At 38.7% G+C, this 24,793-nt stretch overlaps 1 protein-coding gene across 1 annotated transcript in view; it reads left to right on the top strand.

Annotated features, from left to right (window-relative positions):
- CNTNAP4 (contactin associated protein family member 4) overlaps positions 1-24,793 on the top strand; it is a 289,562-nt gene that overhangs the window by 242,732 nt on the left and 22,037 nt on the right. The window contains exons 16-19 of the mRNA XM_069549623.1: positions 6,982-7,152; positions 8,175-8,393; positions 21,974-22,213; positions 23,676-23,900. Coding sequence (XP_069405724.1) covers positions 6,982-7,152; positions 8,175-8,393; positions 21,974-22,213; positions 23,676-23,900 — 855 coding nt within the window. The remainder of the gene's footprint in view (positions 1-6,981; positions 7,153-8,174; positions 8,394-21,973; positions 22,214-23,675; positions 23,901-24,793) is intronic.

Raw genomic sequence — 24,793 nt, forward strand, 5'->3', positions numbered from 1 at the left:
TCCACTGTTTCCCCATCTATTTCCCATGAAGTGATGGGACCAGATGCCATGATCTTCATTTTCTGAATGTTGAGCTTTAAGCCAACTTTTTCACTCTCCTCTTTCACTTTCATCAAGAGGCTTTTGAGTTCCTCTTCACTTTCTGCCATAAGGGTGGTATTATCTGCATATCTGAGGTTATTGATATTTCTCCCAGCAATCTTGATTCCAGCTTGTGTTTCTTCCAGTCCAGCATTTCTCATGATGTACTCTGCATAGAAGTTAAATAAGCAGGGTGACAATATACAGCCTTGATGTACTCCTTTTCCTATTTGGAACCAGTCTGTTGTTCCATGTCCAGTTCTAACTGTTGCTTCCTGACCTGCATATAGGTTTCTCAAGAGGCAGGTCAGGTGGTCTGGTATTCCCATCTCTTTCAGAATTCTCCACAGTTTATTGTGATCCACACAGTCAAAGGCTATGGATATAGTCAATAAAGCAGAAATAGATGTTTTTCTGGAACTCTCTTGCTTTTTCGATGATCCAGCGGATGTTGGGAATTTGATCTCTGGTTCCTCTGCCTTTTCTAAAACCAGCTTGAACATCAGGGAGTTCACAGCTCACATATTGCTGAAGCCTGGCTTGGAGAATTTTGAGCATTACTTTACTAGCATGTGAGATGAGTGCAGTTGTGTTTGAGCATTCTTTGGCATTGCCTTTCTTTGGGATTGGAATGAAAACTGACCTTTTCCAGTCCTGTGGCCACTGCTGAGTTTTCCAAATTTGCTGGCATATTGTGTGCAGCACTTTAACAGCATCATCTTTCCATATTTGAAACAGCTCAACTGGAATTCCATGACCTTCACTAGCTTTGTTTGTAGTGATGCTTTCTAAGGCCCACTTGACTTCACATTCCAGGATGTTGGCTCTAGATGAGTGATCACACCATCGTGATTATCCGGGTCATGAAGATCTTTTTTGTACAGTTCTTCTGTGTATTCTTGCCACCTCTTCTTAATACTGTGGATTATATAAAATATTCTTTATTCTTTATTTTTTAAGACCTAGTCATTCCTTTGTGTGGATCCACCGCATTTTGATCATCCACTAATCAGTTGTTGGCCATTTGTGCTGGTTTTGCTTTTTGTCCTTTATGAATAATGTTGCTGTGAACATCTGTGTCTAAGTGTGTTTTTTGGGACATGTGTATTTCCACTTCTTAGGCATATACATTTAGGAGTGGAACTTCTGGAGTATAAGGTAACCCTGTATTTAACCTTATAAGAAAGTGATGTAATGTTCTTGCATCACATTTTGCGACTCTTCAGTTTGTACATAATATCCTACTGGACTTGCACTAAGAGATTCAGTCAGTCTTGTCTTTTCTAGCTTTTTAAGGTGTCTTTTGATGGATACCTTTTGATTCATATTTCATTATGAATTAATGTTCTATTTTTAATTTTCACCAAAAGATCTTGTATGTGCTTTTCTCTCAGAATTCTTTCAAATTTGGTAAGGCTTACCTGTTACCTTAATATTTTTTTAAAAAAAGTTAGGTTTGCTATATTTTCTTTCAGAAATTTGTAGACAGTGCTCCTTTATCTTCTAATGTTTAATGTTGCTGTGGGAAATTCTGAGGCCTAATTGACTTTTCCAGCTTGAGATGATTTGCTTTTTCTGACTGAATTATTGAAGGAATAGTTATCCTTATAGGTCAGTAACTTAAAACTCAGTGCTGTGTGCTGCTGCTTTTTCCTAAAATAGGACATGATGTGGTAAAATGTACGCCTGCATTTTGTAGTCTGTTTCAAGAGTTGTAAGCGTGATCTAAATTTCTGTTCTCAGTAATTATGTGACAAGGTAGTATTTTTTTTAAAGCTCTTTGACATTTGAATTTTTCTACTAATTTTGTGAAATGTAGTTCTTCTCAGTTAATTCATTGTGTTGAAATTTCATGTCTAATCAAGACACCCTCAGAACTTACATGGTTTGAAAAGATTGTTCGAAGTTTCTTGTTCTAAGAAACCCTTGTCATTGAAATTAGTTTCTTCATTTTGCCTGCATCGACTTGTTCAGCTGTCTGAGAAATCACAGCTGCCCAGAATGCATTAAATAATCAAAGGTGCATGTAGGCAATAAATAACTTTGCAGAAGTTGTATTCTTAGACTGGAAAAAGATATTGACTAGTGATTTGGTTAATTTCTCTTCCGTTTGACAGAGTCCTGTTCCATTTGGCAGACTACCTATAAACCATTAAAAAGAAGGAGGATCAATTCCATTTTAACCAATAATCATATAATATAATTTTGCAAGCTCCACTCTATCTGGTAACCCTTTACCATTAATAAATTCTTTTTACTTTTTAAGTCTTGAGTTTTATCATATTTTATTCCTTGAGCTTCCTTTATCTGATTTTCTTAAAGTTTCTCCACCTTGTTACCCACTCCTCTCTTCTTGCTTTTCCTCTTTCTTCTGTCTCTATTCTGTCTCCCCTCTTTACCTTCCTCTGTCTGCTTGTGCATCACACACCTTTCAGAATGGCTAAAATTTTTTGAAAAATGGTGACAACACAAAATTCTGGTCAGAATGTGGAGAAACTGATCACTCATACATGCTGCTGGGAATGTAAACTGATACGGCAACTTTGGACATATTTGGCAGTTTCAAAAAAAAAAAAAGCATGCAAGTCTCATTAGAATCACTGATTATACCCCTTGGCATTTATCCCAGAGAACTGAAGACTTATTTGTACAAAAACCTGCACAAGGATGCTCATAGCAGCTTGACTTGTAATAACTGAAAACTAGAGGCAACCTACATGTCTTTCAGCAGGCACATAGTTAAATAAATTGTGGAGCATCCGTGCCATGCCACACTACTCAGCAATAAAAAGGAATGAAGTATGGACATACACAACAAGCTGGGTGAATCTTAAGAGATAATTATGAGTGAAAAAACAATCAGTCTCAAAAGACTGCATGCTGTACACCTTTATTTGTAGAGGGTTCCTCGAATGATGGTGGAAAACAGATTAGTGGTTGCCTGGGGTTAGAGAGGGGCTGAGAGCAGGACGGAAGAGGGTGTGCCTCTAAGAGTGAAGCATAGTGATGGAAATGTTCCGTGCCTCGAGTATATCCATGCCGATTCCCTGGTCGCGATATTGGACCACAGTCTTGCAAGATATTATCATTGGGGGAAATTAGGTAAAGGGTACACAGAATCTTTATTATTGCCTACAACTCCATGGAAATCTATGGTTATCTCAAAATAAAAATTTTCATTAAAGAAACCCATATTTACAACTTTTAAAAACAATTTAAGTGTTCAGAAAGATTCCTTTGACTAGTAAATTATCCCTTGCCTTAGCATTTCTGTCTTTTCATTTTAATTTATTCACTTTTAAGAAAGGTAGTGCTACAAAACTCATCAAGTTGTATACACTAAATATGTACAGCTTTTTACACATCAGTCATACCTCATATAAGTGGTTTTTGAAAAAAGAAGAGAGAAAGAAGTAAAGGAGGTGTTAGCAGGTCATGCGGTTTGATTTTAAAAGTAAAACATAGTGTCTTAAAAAACAACTGATTTGTCAAATATTGTCCTTTTTTAAAACATCTTTATTGACATGTAATTCATATACTGTGCAATTCACCATATCAGGTGAACTGTTCAGTGACAGTGTGTTCGCAGGATTGTGTAACCTTTGCCACAGTGAATTTTAGAACATTTTCATTACCCTAGAAAGAACTCTAGGCCTCTGAACCTCTGTCATCTTTCAGTTTTCCATCTTCCCAGCCAACTAATCTACTTTCTGTCTCTATAAATATATTTGCTTCTTAAAAGAGAATCAGTATCATTAATGAATGATGTAAGTAAAAGTTTAGTAAAACAGATGTTTAAAAAATTAATTGTAATCTTAATATTCTACTAAGTTAATTTTCCCCCATGGGCTCTCTTTACCTTGTGTATAGAATTAAATACTGGGTACATCTTTCTTTTCTATGTAAAAAAATATATGAATCTTATTAGTCATACAATTTTTTTGAATTCTAGAAAGTTAATAAGTGGTTTACCTGAAGGAATCTTTCCATATCTCTAGTGCTCTATAGTGAATATAACTGAGACTATAGTAATTATTATTTACTTAGAATAATGCAGTTTTACATATACTTATATCTGGGTTTTTTTCAGATTCCTTTCCCATATAGTTGATTACAGAATTCTGCATAGAGGTCCCTGTGCTATATAGCAGGTCTCTTTGTTGATTATCTGTTTTATGTATAGTAATATGCATATGTCAGTTCTTCCCTAGTAGCTCAGGTGGTAAAGAATCCACCTGCAATGCAGGAAACCCGGCTTTGATCCCTGGGTCAGGAAGATCCCCTGAAGAAGGGAATGGCAACCCACTTCAGTACTCTTGCCTAGAGAATTCCATGGACAGTGGAGCCTGGCAGGCTACAGTCCATGGGGTCACAAAGAGTTGGCCATGACTGAGTGGCTAACACAGACACATGTCAATCCCAAACTCCTAATTTATCCTCCCTGCCCTCCACTTTTCCCCTTTGGTGACCATAAGTTTGTATTCTGTGTCTGTGAGTCCAATTATATTTTGCAAATAAATTCATTTGTATCATATTTTCATCTTCCGCATGTAAGTATCATAGATAATTGTCTTTGTCTGAATTAACTCACTTGGTATGACAATCTCTAGGTCCGTCTGTGTTGCTGCAAGTGATGTTTTGCTTGGATGACAAAGAGCATCCACATAGTAGGCGTTTGTATTCAGGTCTGCTGCAGGCATAGCTTAGGGATTTTTAAACCACCCCAGCCATGAAATCCTCTCTTGGAAAGACCTGCTGCTTCTGCTGCGGCGTGCCTGCTGGGCTCTGCTCCGCCTCCTCTTTCCTGCCCCTTCTTTCTCCAAGGCAACCCACATCCTCCCGGGTGCTTCTTGGCACAGCCTGTAAAGGTCTGAGCTATCAAATGCCAATAGCATTATTTGATCACAGAAATATTGGTCTTGGCTTTCTTTATAATTGTTGTGGATTAGGAGCAATTTCTTAATTCAGTTAAATGTTCTTCGGTTTTTACCTACGTGAGTCTGTAAAATAAGGTTTGGTAACTAGACAAGCGAGGTGTGTGAAAGTGCTTAAACTACCTAAGATAATAAATTGTGTTCCCTACTATAGAAGCATTCATTGTAAAGATAGCAGCAATTCAAAGAATTTGTTCCTCTGTTTGAACCAGTTCCCTGAAGCCCTCTATATGATGTTCTATTGGGTTAGTTGTGATTTAAAAATGAAGCCAATGGAATATTCTATTCTCATAGTAATATTATCTAATTTAGACCTTCAAGTAATTCTGAGTGTTCCTCTTAGTAATCAGTCCAAATGAGCAAGATTTAATAATATTCCATAATTAAAGTTACAGCTTTATTTTAATGTTTATACATCTCAGCAGACAGACATTTAATTCCTTCTGAAAATAGATGAGGTAAGAACTGTTAAGAACACCAGTGTGTTATTACCCCTGGCTTCATATTTTGCATTTTCTTGCTTTCTTTTCTAGAAAGCAAAATGTGTAGGCATATAAATAGCTATAAAGTGGAAATAAGGGCAAAGTTTGACATACTCAGAAAATATACAGTTTCCTTGGCTGTAGGGAGGAAAAAGTCCCTTCGAGTGTATTTTCAACTGAATAAACTCAGCTCTAAAATTGTCCACATATGAGCTGGGGATTGACTTTTGAATCAGGTCCATAGGAAATACAGAAAAAATACAATAAATGTAAGCACCGTTTGTCTGGATCCAGAATTTTTAGAGAAGAAATGACAATCTTAAGGAATAAATAGAAGCCACGTCAAGTTTGTGACTTGTAACTCTAACTCCGTGTCTGTTCTCTGCTAGCATAATGAATCGTTGTTTTGAAATTCCTCTGTTTTAACTTCAGAGGATCAATAAGTCTTTCTTCCAGGAAGGTGATTTAGTCGAATTTTATTCAGTGTTGTGAGTCTATATGAAGGCAGTTGCTTAAAACTCAAGATGTAGATCTCTTTTTGATGTGTCGACAACTTGCATAGTCCATTGCTCCAATAATGCTTCTCATCAACCACGTGTATCCAGCTGGATTTCACGCCTGTCACTTCATGCCACTGCATGTGTATTTTTCCCCCCATATTTTCTGCTATGTAAGGCCCAGAATATTTTTTTCAAAAGAAAATTTGTAGATAACCAAAAAAAAAGTGGGAAAGTGAAGAAGTTGTATTTCTGTATGACAGAAATTATAGTTAACTATATAGTCCACATAATTTTTTGCAAATGTCTTAATATACTTCAATTTTGAAACACTTTCACCTTCTTGTTTTGAGCATTTAAAAATTTTTGAGAGCCTTTTTCCTCACTCTAACAAGCAGAGTAAAAGATAATTTAGGATGAAAAGAACATTTTCTCTGTGAGACTATCAGCATAGCACAGAGTAAGTACTGTCTTGATCTATCATTAGGTGAGAATATTTTTGCTGCCAATCACAATCACAAAGTCCATTAATGAAAACAGTTTGTTGAGGGTGTAGTTCTGTAAAACATGAATTAGAAGTGTTAGAATGAAAAACATTTTGAGCTTCTGAAGAGTTTTGTTATTTAAAGTAATGTAGGTGTTTCAACTTTCAAATTATAAAAAAAACTTGTCTATTAATGCTTGGCAGATCTTACCATAACCGTTTGGCATTTAGGCTGTGGGTTTTTTTTCTTCATATGAAATATAACTTTCAGACCTTTAGTGTAGTTATCATTCCTGTCCTGTGTTGGAAGGAACCCAGAATTCCAATCCTTGTAAAATCTCTCATCATGTTTTCATGTTTTGCATACTGTATAATTAACAGACCAAAAAAAGCAACTTTGTATAAATGAGCAATAGTAAAACTGCAAAAAATAGAAAATGTCGTTATGTCATTTATTTTATGAATTTGTTTCCTTTTTTATTTTTTCGTTAAAAATAAAACAGAGTTATTTTGGAATTCAGCTTCCTTCAATACCGAGGCATCCTACCTCCATTTTCCTACTTTCCATGGAGAGCTGAGTGCGGATGTGTCTTTCTTCTTCAAGACAACAGCTTCATCTGGGGTGTTTTTAGAGAACCTGGGGATTACCGATTTCATACGGATAGAGCTACGCTGTAAGTCGTCTTTTCCTTAGACGTCTGTGGAATTCTGTTTGGGAGTAATGAGTGTGTACAGTCATGTCCAACTCTTTGTTACCTTGTGGACTGTAGCCCCCCAGGCTCCTCTGTCCATGGGATTTTCCAGGCAAGAGTACTGGAGTGGGTAGCCATTTCCTATTATAGGGGTTTATGAGTAAATTCTGTAACTAAGTTTTAAAGTACTGTGTTTCTGCATTATCAACCAAATCTTTTCATTGTGTCCTTTGGGAAGAAAAATATGATATTAAGATAGCATTTTTTGCAAGAAAATAATTTAATAATGTGATAATTTGGGGGAAATTATTAGTATTCTCTAGAACCAACTTAAAATGTCTTTTAAATTCAGAAAAATTAAACATTTTAAAAAATCCAAATACTCAGTTTAAAAATTAATTAAATTAACCAGCCATATTGTTTTGCTATCCTCTTAGACTGCTAATATTTTGATATCAAATGTATATTGCATGTTTTTGAAATTAAATAAACCCTGAATCACTGTCAAAATTATTTTTACATAAAATTCCAGATGCTATTTAATTCTCTTCCCCTGGCTAAATAGCTTTGATGCAGAGACATGGGTTCAATCCCAAGGTTGGAAAGATCCCCTAAAGAAGTAAATGGCAAATCACTCTAGTATTCTTGCCCAGAAAATGCCATGGACTGAGAAACCAGGTGGGCTATAATCCATGGGGTCACCAAAGAGTCAGAAATGACTGAGAGACTAAACAAACAAATAGCTTTAGTTTTTGTCAATATGAACAATTAACTCCAGTGATTAATTTCTTAGAATCCATTTTCCCCCCAAAATACAAACGTATTTTACTGTCTCATTCCATGTTTATTCTACACCGACATCCCTGGTTTCTTCCATAGAATGCAAACCATTATCTTCATGTTTAGTGACTGTTGATGCAATGGGGCTCTTCCCAAGGGTATTGAAGACTGAGACCCCCACCACGGGGACTAACATGAACAATCTTCGTGTCTGACGCTTCCAGCTCCTGCAGTTGTGACATTTTCATTTGATGTGGGAAATGGGCCTTTTGAAATCTCGGTGCAGTCACCCACTCACTTCAACGACAACCAGTGGCACCATGTAAGGGTTGAGAGGAACATAAAAGAGGCCTCAGTTCGAGTGGATCAGCTCTCACCAAGGACACAGCCGGCCCCAGCAGATGGGCATGTCCTCCTGCAGCTCAATAGTCAGCTCTTTGTGGGTAAGCCCTGCTTTGGACAATTTGTCTTTAATTGCATGATGTAAGTGCAGAGATGGGCCGAAAGAAAATAATGCCAACTGTAGATAACAATGCAGTCCATGGGGTTGCAAGGAGTCGGACACGACGTAGGGACTGAACTGAACTGAGAAGATAATGATAACACCACCCCCAAACCACCATTTGTTGAGAACCTGTGTTCCAGGCTGCACTGGGTGTTTTTACTACTTCCTCATAACCAACCTGTGCAACGGATATTATCCCAGTTTTACCGACAAGGTAACTGAGGTGCAGGAGGCTGAAATCTCTTGCCTTCAGAAACCCACCTAGTAATGAAATTCACATTTGTGTTTGACTAATTCCTAAACCCTCATTCTTTTCATTTCCAGTTTTGTTGAGATGTAATTAACATAGGGTGCCATATAAATTTAACGTAAATATTCTTAATTTTCCAGATTATGTGGCTTGTTCCAATTTTTTTTTAAATGTTAGTGTCTTTAGTATGATATTGGACTTGTTTACCTTTGTTCCCCAGGAAGTCGAAGAACCCTCCTTGTAAATCCAGCTGACGCCAACCAGTGATCCCTGCCAAAAACAAGCCAATGGCAGGGGAAAAAAAAAAAAAACTAGCATGAGCAAACTGTTGTAGCATCCATGGTTTGACCAGTTATACCAGTTCTACTGGTGTCCATTATTTTCTGAATTTTTCTGATGCCTTCTGATCGCCTACTTTACATTTATATCCAAATGTTGTTCCTTTATTTTCAAATTACATTCACTTAGTATTTATAGACTTGATAGGAGAATCCTTCTGGGTGTGTTTGTTTTACATCTTTGCTAGTTACAGGACTTACTGACCATGAAGTTCAAGGAATTATCTCTTACTTGATCACTTTTCACATATTTTAGTGTAAATGAGGACACGGCAACACTGTCACTCAGGATAAATTGTAAATTATGAGAAACTGTTTCAAGCCTTTGTAAGAGTTATGTTTTAGAGCAAAATTCTCATCAGATCCCCATTACATCTTCTCTTGTTTAATGGCCTTGTTTTAAGCTCTATCACTGGGAAGGATGAAGCTGGTTAAAGGGTATGGAAATAATAAAGAAAACATGAGAGGAAATACTTAACTTTTCTTTTAATAACATGCTAGGAGCTCAGTCAGGAAATTGACACAGATATTTCTTGAGTTACAAACAATAAGAGATGGTCACAGCAAAAGGTATGGCAATTTAAAATCTGTCAGGATCTAGCAAATAGCCTTCCTGTTCTTAGAAATTGAGAAAGCTGAAACAGTCCTCGAATTTTTCAGTGAAATCTGCTGTGGTTTGCCTGGGCATGACCTTTCATTCTTGGTATGAATTTTAACTTCCTAGAAATGGAGTCACTGTGTGTTGTGTCTGATAGGAACCCTGGCCTTAATTTGTTTTCAGGTAGTTGTAATGGATAGAAATACTCTTATGATATAGAATGATATATTAGGCAGACTTGAATCTTTTGCCATCAGTCATGTGTTATAATTTTAATAAGGATCTAAGAGATTTTATCTTTATGGGGAATATTGGTTAGGATTTTTACATTCCCATATGTTAAATTCAAGCATGATTGTGTTATTAGAAAGTTTTAGAAATTGAAATCTTTAATGTATTTTCAAAATCATTGAAAATTAAAAGGAAAAGCAGAAAGAAAGATCTTTGGAAAAAGTTACGTCTATTGAGAAAAATCTCTTTATATAGTCTCCTCTTTCCTACTCATAGCTAACTGAGTAAAAAGAAGTGGTTAATGTGAGTATATTAAAAAATGGACTCATGTTGAAAGAAAGTCTTGCAGCCTTAGGTAGAGATGCATCATTGATTGTCATGAGGCCATAGAAGTGTCTATTTTTATCTTCACCTCTACTATAAGACTGAACAACTCTTAGGAAAGGACCCCAACCAAGTTAATAGAATAATACATACAAGGTAACATCAGAATTTGTCAATTTACAACATTACTGTTAAGTCAGCATGTTTTTTATTTCTAGATGAAAATACCTTTCTCCTTTGGGAAGATTCAGTGGAATTTAAATTATAATTAAACAGTTATACTGAATTAGCATAAAATGGGTGAAAACTAGTACCAAAAAAGCTAGTAATAATCACAGCTATTTTGATGTAGCACTCATTAAGACAAAAGGTAGTTCTCTGCCTTCCTGAGAGTATATTTCAGGGGAAAAGGCAAGAGGCAGCCAAAAAAGAATAAAAAACAAAATAAAGACAAATAAGACAAAACAAAAAAACACATATGTAAATATCAGTTCAGTTTAGTTGCTCAGTCATGTCTGACTCTTTGCGACCCCATGGACTGCAGCACACCAGGCCTCCCTGTCCATCACCAACTCCTGGATCTTACTCAAACTCATGTCCATTGAGTTGGTGAGGCCATCCAACCATCTCATCCTCTGTCGTCCCTTTCTCTGGCCGCCTTCAATCTTTTCCAGCATCAGGGTTTTTCCAGAGTCAGTACTTCCTATCAGGTGGCCAAAATATTGGAGTTTCAGCTTCAACATCAGTCCTTCCAATGAATATTCAGGACTGATTTCCTTTAGGATGGACTGGTTGGATCTCCTTACAGTCCAAGGGACTCTTAAGAGTCTTCTTCAACACTACAGTTCAAAAGCATCAATTCTTCAGCGCTCAGCTTTCTTTATAGTCCAAATCTCACATCCATACATGACTACTGGAAAAACCATTGCTTTGACTAGACAGACCTTTGTTGGCAAAGTAATGTCTCTGCTTTTTAGTATGTTGTCTAAGTTGGAAATAGCTTTCCCTCCAAGGAGCAAGCATCTTTTCATTTCATGGCTGCAGTTATCATCTGCGGTGATTCTCCGCCCCAAAAGATAAAGTCTATCATAGTTTCCACTGTTGCCCCATCTGTTTGCCATGAAGTGATGGGACCAGATGCCATGACCTTAACTTTCTGAATGTTGAGCTTTAAGCCAACTTTTTCACTTTCCTCTTTTACTTTGATCAAGAGCCTCTTTAGTTCTTCACTTTCTGCCATAAGTGTGGTGTCATCTGCGTATCTGAGGTTATTGATATTTCTCCTGCCAATCTTGATTCCAGCCTGTGCTTCATCCAGTCCAACATTTCTCATGCATTCTCCCTATAAGTTAAATAAGCAGGGTGACAATATACAGCCTTGATGTACTCCTTTCCCTATTTGGAACCAGTCTGTTGTTCCATGTCCAATTCTAACTGTTGCTTCCTGACTTGTGTATAGATTTCTCAAGAAGCAGGTGAGATGGTCTGGTACTCCACTCTCTTTCAGAATTTTCCACAGTTTGTTGTGATCCACACAGTCAAAGGCTTTGGCATAGTCAACAAAGCAGAAGTAGATGTTTTTCTGGAACTCTTTTGGTGATCCAACGGATGTTGGCAATTTGATCGCTGGTTCCTCTGCCTTTTTTTTTTTTATCCAGCTTGAACATCTGAAAGTTCACAGTTCACATACTGTTGAAGTCTGTCTTGGAGAATTCTGAATTCTCCAAGTAACTAGAAGGACTTTGCTAGTGTTTGAGATGAGTGCAATTGAGTGGTAGTTTGAGCATTCTTTGGCATTGTCTTTCCTTGGGATTGGAATGAAAACTGACCTTTTCCAGTCCTGTGGCCACTGCTGAGTTTTCCAAATTTGCTGGCATATTGAGTGCAGCACTTTCACAGCATCATCTTTTAAGATTTGAAATAGCTCAACTGGAATTCCATCACCTCCACTAGCTTTGTTCGTAGTGATGCTTCCTAAGGCCCACTTGACCTTGCATTCCATATATATATATGTATATATATAAAACAATGTATATATACACACACAAGCTTGCATACCCACATATATGTAAAATTTCAGATAACGATAAATACAGAAAGTAAAAGTAGAATAAGACATCAGGCAGTTTTGTTTGCAGACTTCTGTTTCAAGTGGGGTATTCATGGAAGCCCTCTCTGAGGACCTTACATTGGAACAGAGGCCAGCGGAAGTAAGAACGGGATCCCTGTGAACATCCAAAGGAGGAGCATTCCAGGCAGTTGAGATGAACTTAGGGAATTAAAGAGTAAGTCATGGTGTCTGAGGACGGAATTTGTGTGGGAGGAGAGGATGGTGCAAAGCGAGGTCGAGTTATATATTGTAAGGCCATGGTCTGGACTTTGGATTTTATTCTAAAGGCTCAGATGAGTAGAATGGTCTAATTTCTGTTTTCTACCTTCTCCCTTGCTAGGAAAAAGGTAGAAGCAGGCCATGGCTTTAGTCTCTAAGAGAGATCGTGGCAACATGGGCCATAGGGGAGATGGCAATAAAGAGAGTTGGGATATGTCTTAAATGGAGGTGTACACCACTTACTAACGAGTTCCTTATTGCTGCTAGTGTTTTCCATTTACTCCTGCTAATATCCTTTGGCAAGTTCTCTGCATTACTCACATCATTTCTCAGTCTTTAATTTCACCTGAAGTTAGCTTATCTTGTCTTCTTCCTTTATCCTAACTTGCACCAGGATTAAAGCTGTTCCCTGGCCCCACATATGCAGTCCAAACCACAGTCTCGCCGGCCTGGAAAAGACCCCTGGGTATTCTTCATAGTCCAGAGAAAATAGCCCGCCTCCCCAGTGAGGTTCCTCCCACCCACCATCACTGTCACCGGGAAGTCGGGCTGCTTTGTTCACGTGTTCTTTGCCAACACGTGACGGATGCAGAGGGATCTTCTCTTAGAAACTGCTTCCCCACATATTAATGCCTTCACATTGTTGGAGTTAAGTCAACTCTCAGAGCCTTGACTCTTGGGTGACTGGGAATCTCTGCTTTAATCCAATATAATTGATTTTCTGGCTAAAATCTTAAAGGGCAATTTCATTTCCCTTACTTACAGGTTCAAGAGTTTAATTTGTAGTTCACCCATCCATATTAAAAATAATTATGACAAATCAGTATTTTCAAGGGTGTATAATGACCATCATTTGTATTTGGGGATCAGGACAAATAAATGAGATAAGTGTAATCGAAAAGAGTAAGCCTGTAGTTTCCAGCATCACTTTTTCTCCTAATAAAAATGTTTAAATTGAGACACTGATGATGGTGATGATGATGATATTTTAAATTATGTGGAAGCACAGTTTTTATAAATAAGGCAAAGCTGAAAGGCCAAGGTTAGTGTATCAGTTGGTCGAAGTTAGATTTTGTTATTACCGCAGCATTCAGTAGTTTTTATAAAAAAAAATTCACCTTCTTGTTTATGACCAAATAGAGCACAAAACTGGAGAAGGCAATGGCAACCCACTCCAGTACTCTTGCCTGGAAAATTCCATGGGCGGAGGAGCCTGGTGGGCTGCAATCCATGGGGTCACTAAGAGTCGGACACGACTGAGCGACTTCACTTTCACTTTTTACTTTCATGCATTGGAGAAGGAAATGGCAAGCCACTCCAGTGTTCTTGCCTGGAGAATGCCAGGGATGAGGGAGGCTGGTGGGCTGCCATCTGTGGGGTCACACAGAGTCGGACATGACTGAAGCGACTTAGCAGCAGCAGCAGCAGAGCACAAAACAGCAAACCCCTTGTGGAACATTTCAAATACCAAATCAAGTTATTTTGCAGTACTACAAATACGAAACAGTAGAACTTTCAACAGTGTAGAAATTTGCTTGTTTGAGACACTCTCTTCAACACTTTTCCCTACGAGTAAAACATTGCAGATATTTGAATATATGTTAATCTTGATTTAAATTATCTTCTCCAGCTGCCTGTGCTACCATAGCCAGGTCTATGTTGATTTACGTTACCTTTTTTTGAGATGAGAGGTTTTGGCAGCCTCTCAGAAGTGAGCACGGCAATAGGATCACATGAAGGAAACCGGTGTATTTTCTCCATCGCTTGCTTCACTCTGTCCTCTAAGGACCAATAATAAAGTGTGTTCACATCTCATAGTGAAACTCTGAGGCAAGACTAATGCTTCTGAGCAAAATCTTTTTATTTCTGAGCAAAATCAGTAAAACTAAATAGAAAGCATGACTGAAAATGTGATTCAGCTGAGCAACAATTATACATGGCAGTTGAAATAGGCATAAGGAAGTGGTATATAGTTTCAGAGATTGAACTATACCACAGAATTATAAAAAACAAGAACTTGAACAATCCGTGTAGCTCCTGATATTAGCATAACTATCTTTAACTAATCTAAACTGTAGGATGGCATGCAGTTTAGATTAGTGAAGGAGTAATGAAATCATGAATGGAAATCTTTGTATGAAAAAGTTAACATTGATGTGATGGTCAGATGAGAAGCACTAGAACATCTTCCCTCCCCCCAGAAAATCTCAGCCATCACATTGCTTTTTAGTGTAAAAATGACGATTCCCCTCCTATCTGTAGCCCATCTTTCTCCAATCTTGTTCTAAATTATGGCGCTAGGTCTTTACCAACCTTTTCACGTTCTTTCCCTCTGTCCTTTTTTGTTTGTGTGTGATTCATGACATGTCTTAGTTAAATAGTCCTATTCAGAGATGCTATTTGCTATCTTAAAATATAAGTTTAGCAACTCAATGCTGATTGGTGGATTAAACATATGCCCTTGACCTTGTAGACATGGGAGACTCAATGTTGAGAGTCGCTGCTGTGATTACACACCCACAGCCATTCTCTAGCCACGGAAATGATGCAGAGAAAAGAATCAATCATTTTTTTTAAGCTGAAATGTGACAGTGGTCATTTTCTATTTTGGTTTGTAAACTCAGCATTTTTCTTAGAAGCGTCTTAAATTAGCCTTGAATTGATTTTCATTCAACCAACTCTGCAATTTTTGTTTGCAGCCTGAATTCTTTCACTGGAAGGTTTCTAAATGGGGCAAACTTCATTTCAATACTTTGGGACTAGGACCCAAAGGAGAAGTAAGGACTCCTGACATAGACTCAGAAGTCATTTGCATTGCATTTGAATTGCAGCAAATCTACAAATATTTATTATCTTGAGCAAACAGTTTCTAAATACCGTACACAAAGGTTAATGCTGAACTCTAACATCTTGAAGCTCTGAAGGCTGGTTTTCAACCTAGTCACACATTCACATTGCCTGGGGAGCTTTGGGGACACTGACAGTACCAGAAAAGTAAAAGTGAAAGTCCTGTCTGACTGTTTGCAACCCCATGGACTTTACAATCCATGGAACTCTCCAGGCCAGAATACTGGAGGGGGTAGCCTTTCTCTTCCCCAGGGGATCTTCCCAACCCAGGGATTGAACCCAGGCCTCCTGCATTGCAGGTGGATTCTTTACCAGCTGAGCCACAAGGGAAGCCCAAGAATACTGGAGTGGGTAGCCGGTCCCTTCTCCAGGGGATCTTCCCAACCCAGGGATTGAACCCAGGTCTCTCGCATTGCAGGCAGATTCTTTACCAGCTGAGCCACAGGAAAGTACCAGGACAGAACCAGAACAAAGATATATTTATTTACTGCGGATGAATGTTTGCATAAAGTTGCATATTACAAATACAAAGCCCTGTGCTGGTCTTTTGGTGAACATATGCTTGTATACCTGTTGGTTGTGTACCTAGGGTGGATTTACTGGGCCATTGCCTTCTATGTACTGGGTCATAGGAATAAGCATATGTCAAGCATTAGGAGACACTGCCAAATCTCTGTTGGCCATTTGGATATCATCCTTTTTGAAGTGGCTGTTCATATTTGTTGCCCATTTTATACAGGGTTGTCTTCTTTTTAAAAAAATTTAGAAGTTCTTTGTATATATAGTGGATGAGTCCTTTACAGATTCATTTATTATAGATATTTTCCTTTATGGTTTGCATTTTCACATTGCTGATGTCTTTTGATGAGCAGAAGTTCTTAATTATAATATATTCTAGATTTCTTTCTCTTTGCTTTCTGTTTGTTTTTGATAGGCTAAAATATAGCTACAGGAAGAGAATGCCAAACAACTTGATGTTTGAATAATTTTTATTACAGGCTAATTTTCCTTTGTAGTCATAAATACATTCCCTCATTACCAAAGTTCAGTGCAATAAAAGTTGTGTTGCTCTGTAATGTAATCATATCATTTATTTCAAATATTTTCTTCTCTCTTTGAGATGTCATTTTCATGATTAGCCAGAGAAGCTCCCAGTGGACTTTTCCTTGTCCAGTGGCAAATCTTGAGTGACTGTTGACTAAAATCAGAATTCAGATGGGATCTCTTGAGATCAGAGAATATGATGAATAGCACCAAGTTTCATTTCTTTGAAAAACAGGCCTTAGTATGGTCAAACTATTCAGCACTGTGGCCTTAACTCTGAGTAGACCCATTTTTCCCTGTTGCTGCTGCCACCAGGACCCGTGCTCATCACTGGCTCTGGTTCAGGGAAAAGTGACTGACTTTTCTGCCTGTGGCATGCTTTCTTACACCACCCACCTCTTTCCGCCGTCACAGCTCTTTGAACTTGAGGGAGAACAGTCCTGCTCTTCCCAGCCTTGCAGGGCTTTGTTCAGTAAGGAATGTTCCACGGCAAAACTATAGCTGGGCGTCCGGCCTCAGCACTAACATGAACTGATGCTGTTGTTGCTGCAAGGCCGTGTCTTACCCTGGACCTCGGGGATGGCTGGGAAGATCTGCTGTGTGGTGTGCAGAGCACAGTCCCCTGACCTGGTCCCGGCCCCGCCCACATGCCCAGTCACTTTCCTGCCCCCGTTGAAGGCCCGTGGCCAGGGCCTCCCTGCCATTCTCTGCAGAGTGCCCTGCTCAGAGAGAGCCCCTGTTCTCTGCCCGACAAGCCTCTGCAACTTTGGGTTTTGAGGGATCTTGTTTTCTTTGTTCTTCTAAGGCCCCTGGATGGATTGCACAGTTCCCAGTTAATCCTCAGTTATATTCGAGCGCATCACATAAATAATTTGCCGTTAAAAAATTAAAGGTCTTCCTGCCACAGAAGTAGTGGGAAATTGGCATAGGAAAGAGCCAGCTTGGACTCTGTGACAATAGCATCTGTCACTTAGTCTAACTTCCTGAGAGCATGGAACGTGATAAAAGGATTGGGCTCAGTCTCCACTCAGCACCTAGCACACTTGTTTAGGTGCAATATCCCAATACTGTGTGTAAGTGAACAGATTCGGTTGTATTCATCCACATAGGAAGGTTGGGTGTTTGTTTCACAAAATACCCTGTGTATATGAAGTTCCAGAATCCATTATATCTGATACAGTATGGCAGGTAAATTGATGGAAAATTAATTGGAAGACGGTTCCAAACATAATAACTCAGCAGAAACATCCAGAATCAATTAATCAAACTGCAACTCATTTTAATTGGACATCCTCTAACCTGGAGAAGTCTTTGGAATGTCTAATTAAGCTTTCAAGTCCAACCCTATTTACATGAACCATGTTTTCCTGAACAGCTACATCTTACAATGAAAGGCTAGTAACTTGAAGCCTAATGGTAGAGTAAAAATCTTTAATACCCATGTGCTGCAAATGTTTATTTAATTGGACACCACATTTTCTTGGTAATTTTAAAATGTAGTTTAAAGCCATTTAATTAGGCAAACATAAGCTCTTTAAAAGGGCTCCCCAGGTGGCTTAGTGGTAAAGAATTGCCTGCCAATACAGGAGACACAGGTTTGATCCCTGGGTCAGGAAGATCTCCTGGAGAAGGAAATGTCAGCCCACTACATGCCTGGGAAATCCCATGGACAGAGGAGCCTGGTGGGCTTCCATCCATGGGATCGCAGAGTCAGACATGACTGAGTGTCTGAGCAGACACACACACAAAACACTTTAAAAGTACAGAATCAAGAAATCTTATTTACAAACTGTGTTGATTTTCTTCTCACTATTACAAGTGCTGTTTAAGCATGCATTTCGCATGTGTATGCATATATTTCTACCTGTGAATATCCCCGTCCTCTGCACTTGGTATCTCTTTCTACCTCTTTCTATGCTCATGTTTCCCTTCTTAAATCCATTACTAGACTGTGAGATCTGTGAGACCAAGACCCACTGTATGTAACTCTGTACCTCCAGTGTCAGACAGTGTCCAGAAAAGAGCTGCTGAATAATGCTAGCAGGACTGAAATGCCATTGAAATTGAAAGTGATCTGAGGAAAAGAAAATGGAACTCTTCTATTTTGACCGAGTTTTGGTGTGGAGAGGAAGGAGGCATCCCCAACTGGAGGTTTTTGTCTTAACTCTGCCTCTGACTAAACGTGTTTATTCTAAAATTTCTCAGCTATGCCCACAGGCTAGTCCCTGAACTTATCTGTGCCTCTAGTTTCTCATCTGCAACAAAGCAGCAGAAAACAAACAAGAATGAATGAGTTGGAGCTGATGAAAATGGATGTCTTCAGTTGTTGGACTCCAGGTTATTTAGTTATTATTATGTCACTGGCAGACTGAGATAAACCCCTAAATCAGAGAGCCTGTGGATATTTCAGAGTGACAAATGCATAACAGACTGTGATTTAGTGGTGCTGGGTACCATAAACTCTACACCGTGATTTAAAATACTGTAACATGAAGCAGTGAAATACACCAGGAATACACACCTCTAATGCAGACTTCATAGCATCTGGCCCTCCTCCAAAGAGTGCCTGGGCCGGAGCTAGAACCAAGGCTACCGGCCACCCTCCTTACCCAGGAAAGAGAACTCCAGCAAGGATGCCCCAAGAATCTCTGTCCCTTGACTGAGCCCTAGACATTCTTACTGAGTCAAGATAGCAGCAGGCTGGATGTGGAAGGAAAAGATGTCCCAAAGATGAGGGATGCAGAGAGACACCAGGGATGGCAGAAGACTGAGGAGGCGCAGGAGGAGCACAGCAAGGGTGACAGCGATTCTGAAACTCTGGGATAACGCCACCTCGTCCCTGCCTTGCCCAGGAACCTGGAGCTGTACACTGTCTGGCTCCATCCCACACTAAATCTGGATCTATAAATAGAGCATATGCCACCCACCCCCTTAAGACTTTCATATTCTTCATTGAAGAGGTACACATTATGTCAGCTGAAGCCATTTGAATACAGACATTGAATACAGTCATTTGACTCAATACCTTTAGACCATGAAACATTTGCAGCTGGTTTTATGTCCCTGGATGTGTTCCGGTTTCTCCTGGTTTATAGTCTATGGGAACTTGAATAGAATTTGTACCCTCCTGTTGTGTGAAAATCGTATGAACCTTAATTGTCTTGAATTGGTTCACAGTGCTTTTCAGCTCTACTATGCCCTTCTACTTTTCTATTCATTCTATGAATTTTTGAGAGTTTGGTGTTGAAATTCCAAATAAACATCTTAATTTATCTACTTAAAAAATAATTGCAATATATAGGGGAACTATATATAACTTTATTATGTTTAAATAAATGGTGAGAATGGCATAAATGAATACAGTCATTTGAACAGGGACCATTACATCTATGAATCTGAATCATGTAACACCATGAGTCCCAGGCTTCTCAGAGATTCTTTCAGTTTTGTCTTCATGGTATGTCATTATCCAAAAACATAGAATCAGTTTATTCAGAAATACTCATTGAGTTTTATCAATGTTCTCAGTCCCAGGGACCTAAACATCCCTGCGAGGAAATGTACCTCTCTCCAACTTTTGAAACACCATGCTCCCCGCTGCTACTACAGTTGGTTTAATGAATGAGTGTGTTGATTATTAACAGTAAATTAATTGAGTATTAATACTTAGTTATGACTAATGTTCATTTAGCTGTAGTTATAAATAGTTACTGCAATGCTATTACGTGTGAGCTAGTGAAGGACAAGGGAGCTCGCATGCTGCAGTCCATGAGGTCGCAAAGAGTTGACTGAACAACAACAAATTAGGTGTCAGGTGCTGGTCTGTGTGCTGGGGTTTCAGTGTGATTGCAATAGCCCTAACTGAATGTGTATTTTGATGGAGAGACACTGGTAATATACAAAGTAAATTGTTCAAATGAAAAGCTTGCTGGATGATGACAAAGGCATATTTTTGTCAGTTCTTTCTGGAAAATTTCTGATTCTAAAATTTAAAAAAAAAAAAACACCTCTTTAATCTCTGAGAATAAGGAGACTTTATGTAAATGAGGCTAGATTAGGAGCTCGCTAGATGAAGTGAGGGAGGAGGGAATGAACCCATTTTAGGAAGAGAGAACAGGTACGGAGCAGGTATGCAGTCCTGGTGGTGAGACAGCATCATCTGTTCAAAAGATGAAGCTCCTTTTCAGAGGTCCCAAGAACATCTAACTGTTTCTGGGTAAATCACCCAGATTATTTAGATTAGGACACTATTTTCCTATTTCAAGTTCTGAGCTGTTGTTTATTGAAATTCCTGGGCACCGATGTATGTCCAAGTGCACTCAGAGGTTTCATTCCCATCAAGACGATGCTTTATATATGGGAGTCAGGTGACTGTCTCAGTCTGATTCACAGCCTTATGTCTGGCCCACCACAATCAGTATTTTTGGGGAAGCCTAAGCCTGTATTTTTAAGAAGCCTATCGATGAGATACTCATATTCCTGACGTTTGAGCACCTCTGTCTTAGGATGTGTGTGTGTTAGCCACTCAGTTGTGTCCAACTCTTTGCGATCCCAGGTGCTATAGCCCACTAGGCTCCTCTGTCCATGGAGAGAATACCAGAGTGGATTGCCATTTCCTCCTCCGCTGCCTTAGGGTGTGATTCTGCCCAAATTCTTAAAACCTCTTCAAGAGCGGCTTGCTAAGTGCATGTTGTTATCTATCATTCAGTAAATGTCACATCACTCTGTGTCTCCGTTAATCCACTTCCCCAATATTGTTGAGAATCTTTCCAAAACAATAAGCACTGGTCCAACACTTGAAAAAAATTCACTGGGAAATACACCTAACAAAAGCAGATACTCTGGCGCTCAATCTGATGCTGCGTGTTTTGATGAAAGGATAATGACCAAAAGATCACTTTAATGCACAATCAAGTCAGAAGAACTCGAGGATTCCTTCATAATTCTCACTAACGAAAGCTGTCCCACATCAGGGTCAGGTTTCAATATGAAGGACAACCACGTGTGCAGTGCCTTCGTGCGTGCTAAGAAGCTTCAGTCCTGTCCAAGTCTTTGTGACCCCAGGGGAGCCCAGGGGAGTGCACTAGGCTCCTCTGTCCATGGGATTCTCCAGGCAAGAATACTGGAGTAGGTTGCCATGCCCTCCTCCACCCACAAATATATGCTTATTAAAAATTGCAAGAAAAAATTAGATTCTACATAAGAATATCAATACATATCACTGTTATTTTGAATGAAAGTGAAATAGAGCCTTTAATTTGTTCTTTAAAATAAAACAGACTGATTTTTAAAGTCTCCAATTTAAAGTTTTATAAAACTCTTTTAGAAAACAAATCTGTAACACATTCAACCTTTGGGGAAAATAATGAATCAATGAATTTTATCTTTATGAATTCTTTTAATAGTATTTTGTAGCAAATCATGGACCCTTCTGACTCCGGCCATTCTCTGTTAAGGCCACAATTTTGGCCTCTGTGAGGCCTCAGTCTTGCTTGGTCTTAAAATCCTGAACAAAACACCTCAGAACATGTTCGCATGCGCAGTATTTTCCTTGTAGGTGGAACAGCCACCCGACAGAGGGGCTTCCTGGGTTGCATTCGGTCTCTGCAGCTGAACGGAGAGGCCCTGGACCTGGAAGAAAGAGCCAGGGTGACCCCGGGAGTGGAGCCGGGCTGCGGAGGACACTGCAGCAGCTACGGGAGGCTGTGCCACCACGGGGGCACGTGCAGGGAGAAGCCCAGCGGGTTCTCCTGTGACTGCACCTCCTCCGCCTACGCGGGGCCCTTCTGCTCAGACGGTGAGTGTGACTCGGGTCCCCCCAACAGCAAGGCCGACCCAACGTGAATAAAGCCTCCAGCAATTCTTTTCTGTAGCTATTTAAAACAAGAATATTTCCATTCCTGAGCATTTTGGGGGGAGGGGAAAACTGCCTATTTTATGCCCATGACATTTCATTACTTAAATATTTGCCTCAGTGTCTTTTAATGATAAACCTTCTAACAGTCGCCTCTAGTGGTATAAAGTGTCAACCGCTCCATCTGCTCTTTTCTATCTACTGTTAATGCTCTTAAATAATACAGGTGTCAACAGCCAGTCCCATGGGGGCAGTTCTCATTTTTAAAATCATTACAAGCGTTGTTATTTTTGAAGATGGCCAGCCATGCAAAGACATTTGGGAAGCCTTGTTGTTTGCACCAACAAATATTATTCAGCAAACAGGACTAGAAATAACTTTTCCATTGAGTATCGATGTGTGTCAAAATAGAGATACTCAGGCATCTTGTTCTGTGAAATGCCGACTTTCTGTTGGTGAAGTGAAACAGTGGACCGTTTTTCAGCTGGTCTTGTTCACTGATCCACGTCATGGAAGAAGGGAAAAGCTGAGTGTAGCACTTAGTGTTCTGAACAGATTTCTGTGAATAGACAAACATTTGCTACACCTTCATAGTTCCTCATAGAAAATTGTCATCCAATTTAATTCAGTTGCTTTACTTAAGTGTTTCTGGACTACTGAACCTTTACCTGAAGGAAACTAACGAAAATTGGCCTCAAACTGAAGCGATCCCTGCCTTGCAATGAAAACAAAGGGACTGTTTAAAGGAAAGTTGGCCAAAATGAACTCTTCAAATCATCTACTTTCTATCAGGAATAACATCGTTTAAAATCAACCTTGGGTAATCAACCACTGCTTCTGCCTTTCTATAATTCTCCTGTTTAAAGTTAGAACTAAGACCGTGTCTTTACAAGAGCATGTCTTCATTTTCTGAATCTAAATGATTTTCAGGTCATCTTGCAAAGTGTAACCAGAAATGTTATTCTGTACCCACATAGTATATAGGATTTAAAACGAATGCTATAGATAGTAAGCATAAAACAAACAGACAAAACGCCTAAAGCGCTGAGTGGAGATGTGCATCCTTGCGCAGCACCTGCAGCTCGCATTCAACCACCGCCCTGTATAGTGAGGAAGGGAAGAGTTCGGGAATCCCAAACTAGTTGCCCTTTCCATCATCCTCTTCATTTTTATATAACTATATTTGGGTGTATGTGTGTGTGTGTATGAATTTAGGATATTAATCCTAAATAAATACTAATCCTAAATGAATAAATCCTAAGTATTAAAATCATTTATGTAAGTAAAATGATTTTTTAAAATTTGGATAGTTATTTTTTTTAATTTAAAAAGTATCATAACTGAGACCACTGAACAATCCTTGGTCTTCAATTTTTTTTAACATAAAATGTGCTTATAATTTCAGAGATTTCTGCCTATTTTGGATCTGGCTCATCCGTGATTTACAATTTTCAAGAAAATTACTCCTTAAGTAAGAATTCCAGCTCCCACGCGGCTTCGTTTCATGGTGACACCAGGCTGAGCAGGGAAACGATCAAGTTTAGCTTCCGCACAACACGGACGCCAAGCCTGCTGCTCTATCTGAGTTCCTTTTATAAAGAGTACCTTTCAGTTATCATCGCCAAAAATGGTGAGTGCTGTTCAAATGAGAGAAAATAGTATCAGAGCATTAGATCCATAATAATATGGATATTTCTCATGTTCTTGCTTCTCAAACTACAAACAGGAAAAAAATAAATGTGCCTGTTTGATTTATTCAGTTTTGTTTTTTCAGTGCTGTCCTGTAAATTTAAAAGGATTATTTAAAATACTTCAAATGTCTTTATAGCCTTATAGCTTTGGTAATTTAACATATTCTGTGTGAATTTTTAATTTATGTAGATAAAATATTTATTATAAATATTTTATATAAATATACAAATTTTATATATTATATATTTAAATATATAAATATATTTACATAAATATATAAATATATTTTAAATTATTGTTATACAATTTTATTATTGCTAGAAAATCTTTACTGTTCCGTGTGTTTGTTAGTACCAATTTTTGGTTCATTTTGAAATAAAATGCCTGTTTGTACATAACAAATATTTCCTTCAAATCAAAGTAGAGAAGTTTTGAGAGAATGTTAGCCAATTAGCATTATGTATAAGAAGCTGTCCATAAAATAACCCCTTGGCTCTGATTTTTGGCAATACGGTAGTCGTGGGTAATGCTAGTGCACCAGTGCAGGATAATGGTGTGTGGTTTGGGACGTGTGCGCTACAGACACCCACTTACTGTTGTTCTCGTCCCTTTATCTGGGTTAGAGATAAAAAATTTTATGACTAAATTGTCTGGGTGAGGAAAACAAAGGGACATGCAAACATGCAGCTATATCATTTCAACTAAATCAAATATGGCCCAAGGGCACTGAACACCAAATTTTAAAAAATATTGTTCAATAAGTATATTCCTCCTCACAGTATATGTTTTGAGCTTGAAGTTTTTCTACATATATTTGTTAGACTGAAAGAT

This window comes from Ovis canadensis, chromosome 14 (genome assembly GCF_042477335.2).
Source record: "Ovis canadensis isolate MfBH-ARS-UI-01 breed Bighorn chromosome 14, ARS-UI_OviCan_v2, whole genome shotgun sequence".
Taxonomy (NCBI): Eukaryota; Metazoa; Chordata; class Mammalia; order Artiodactyla; family Bovidae; genus Ovis; species Ovis canadensis.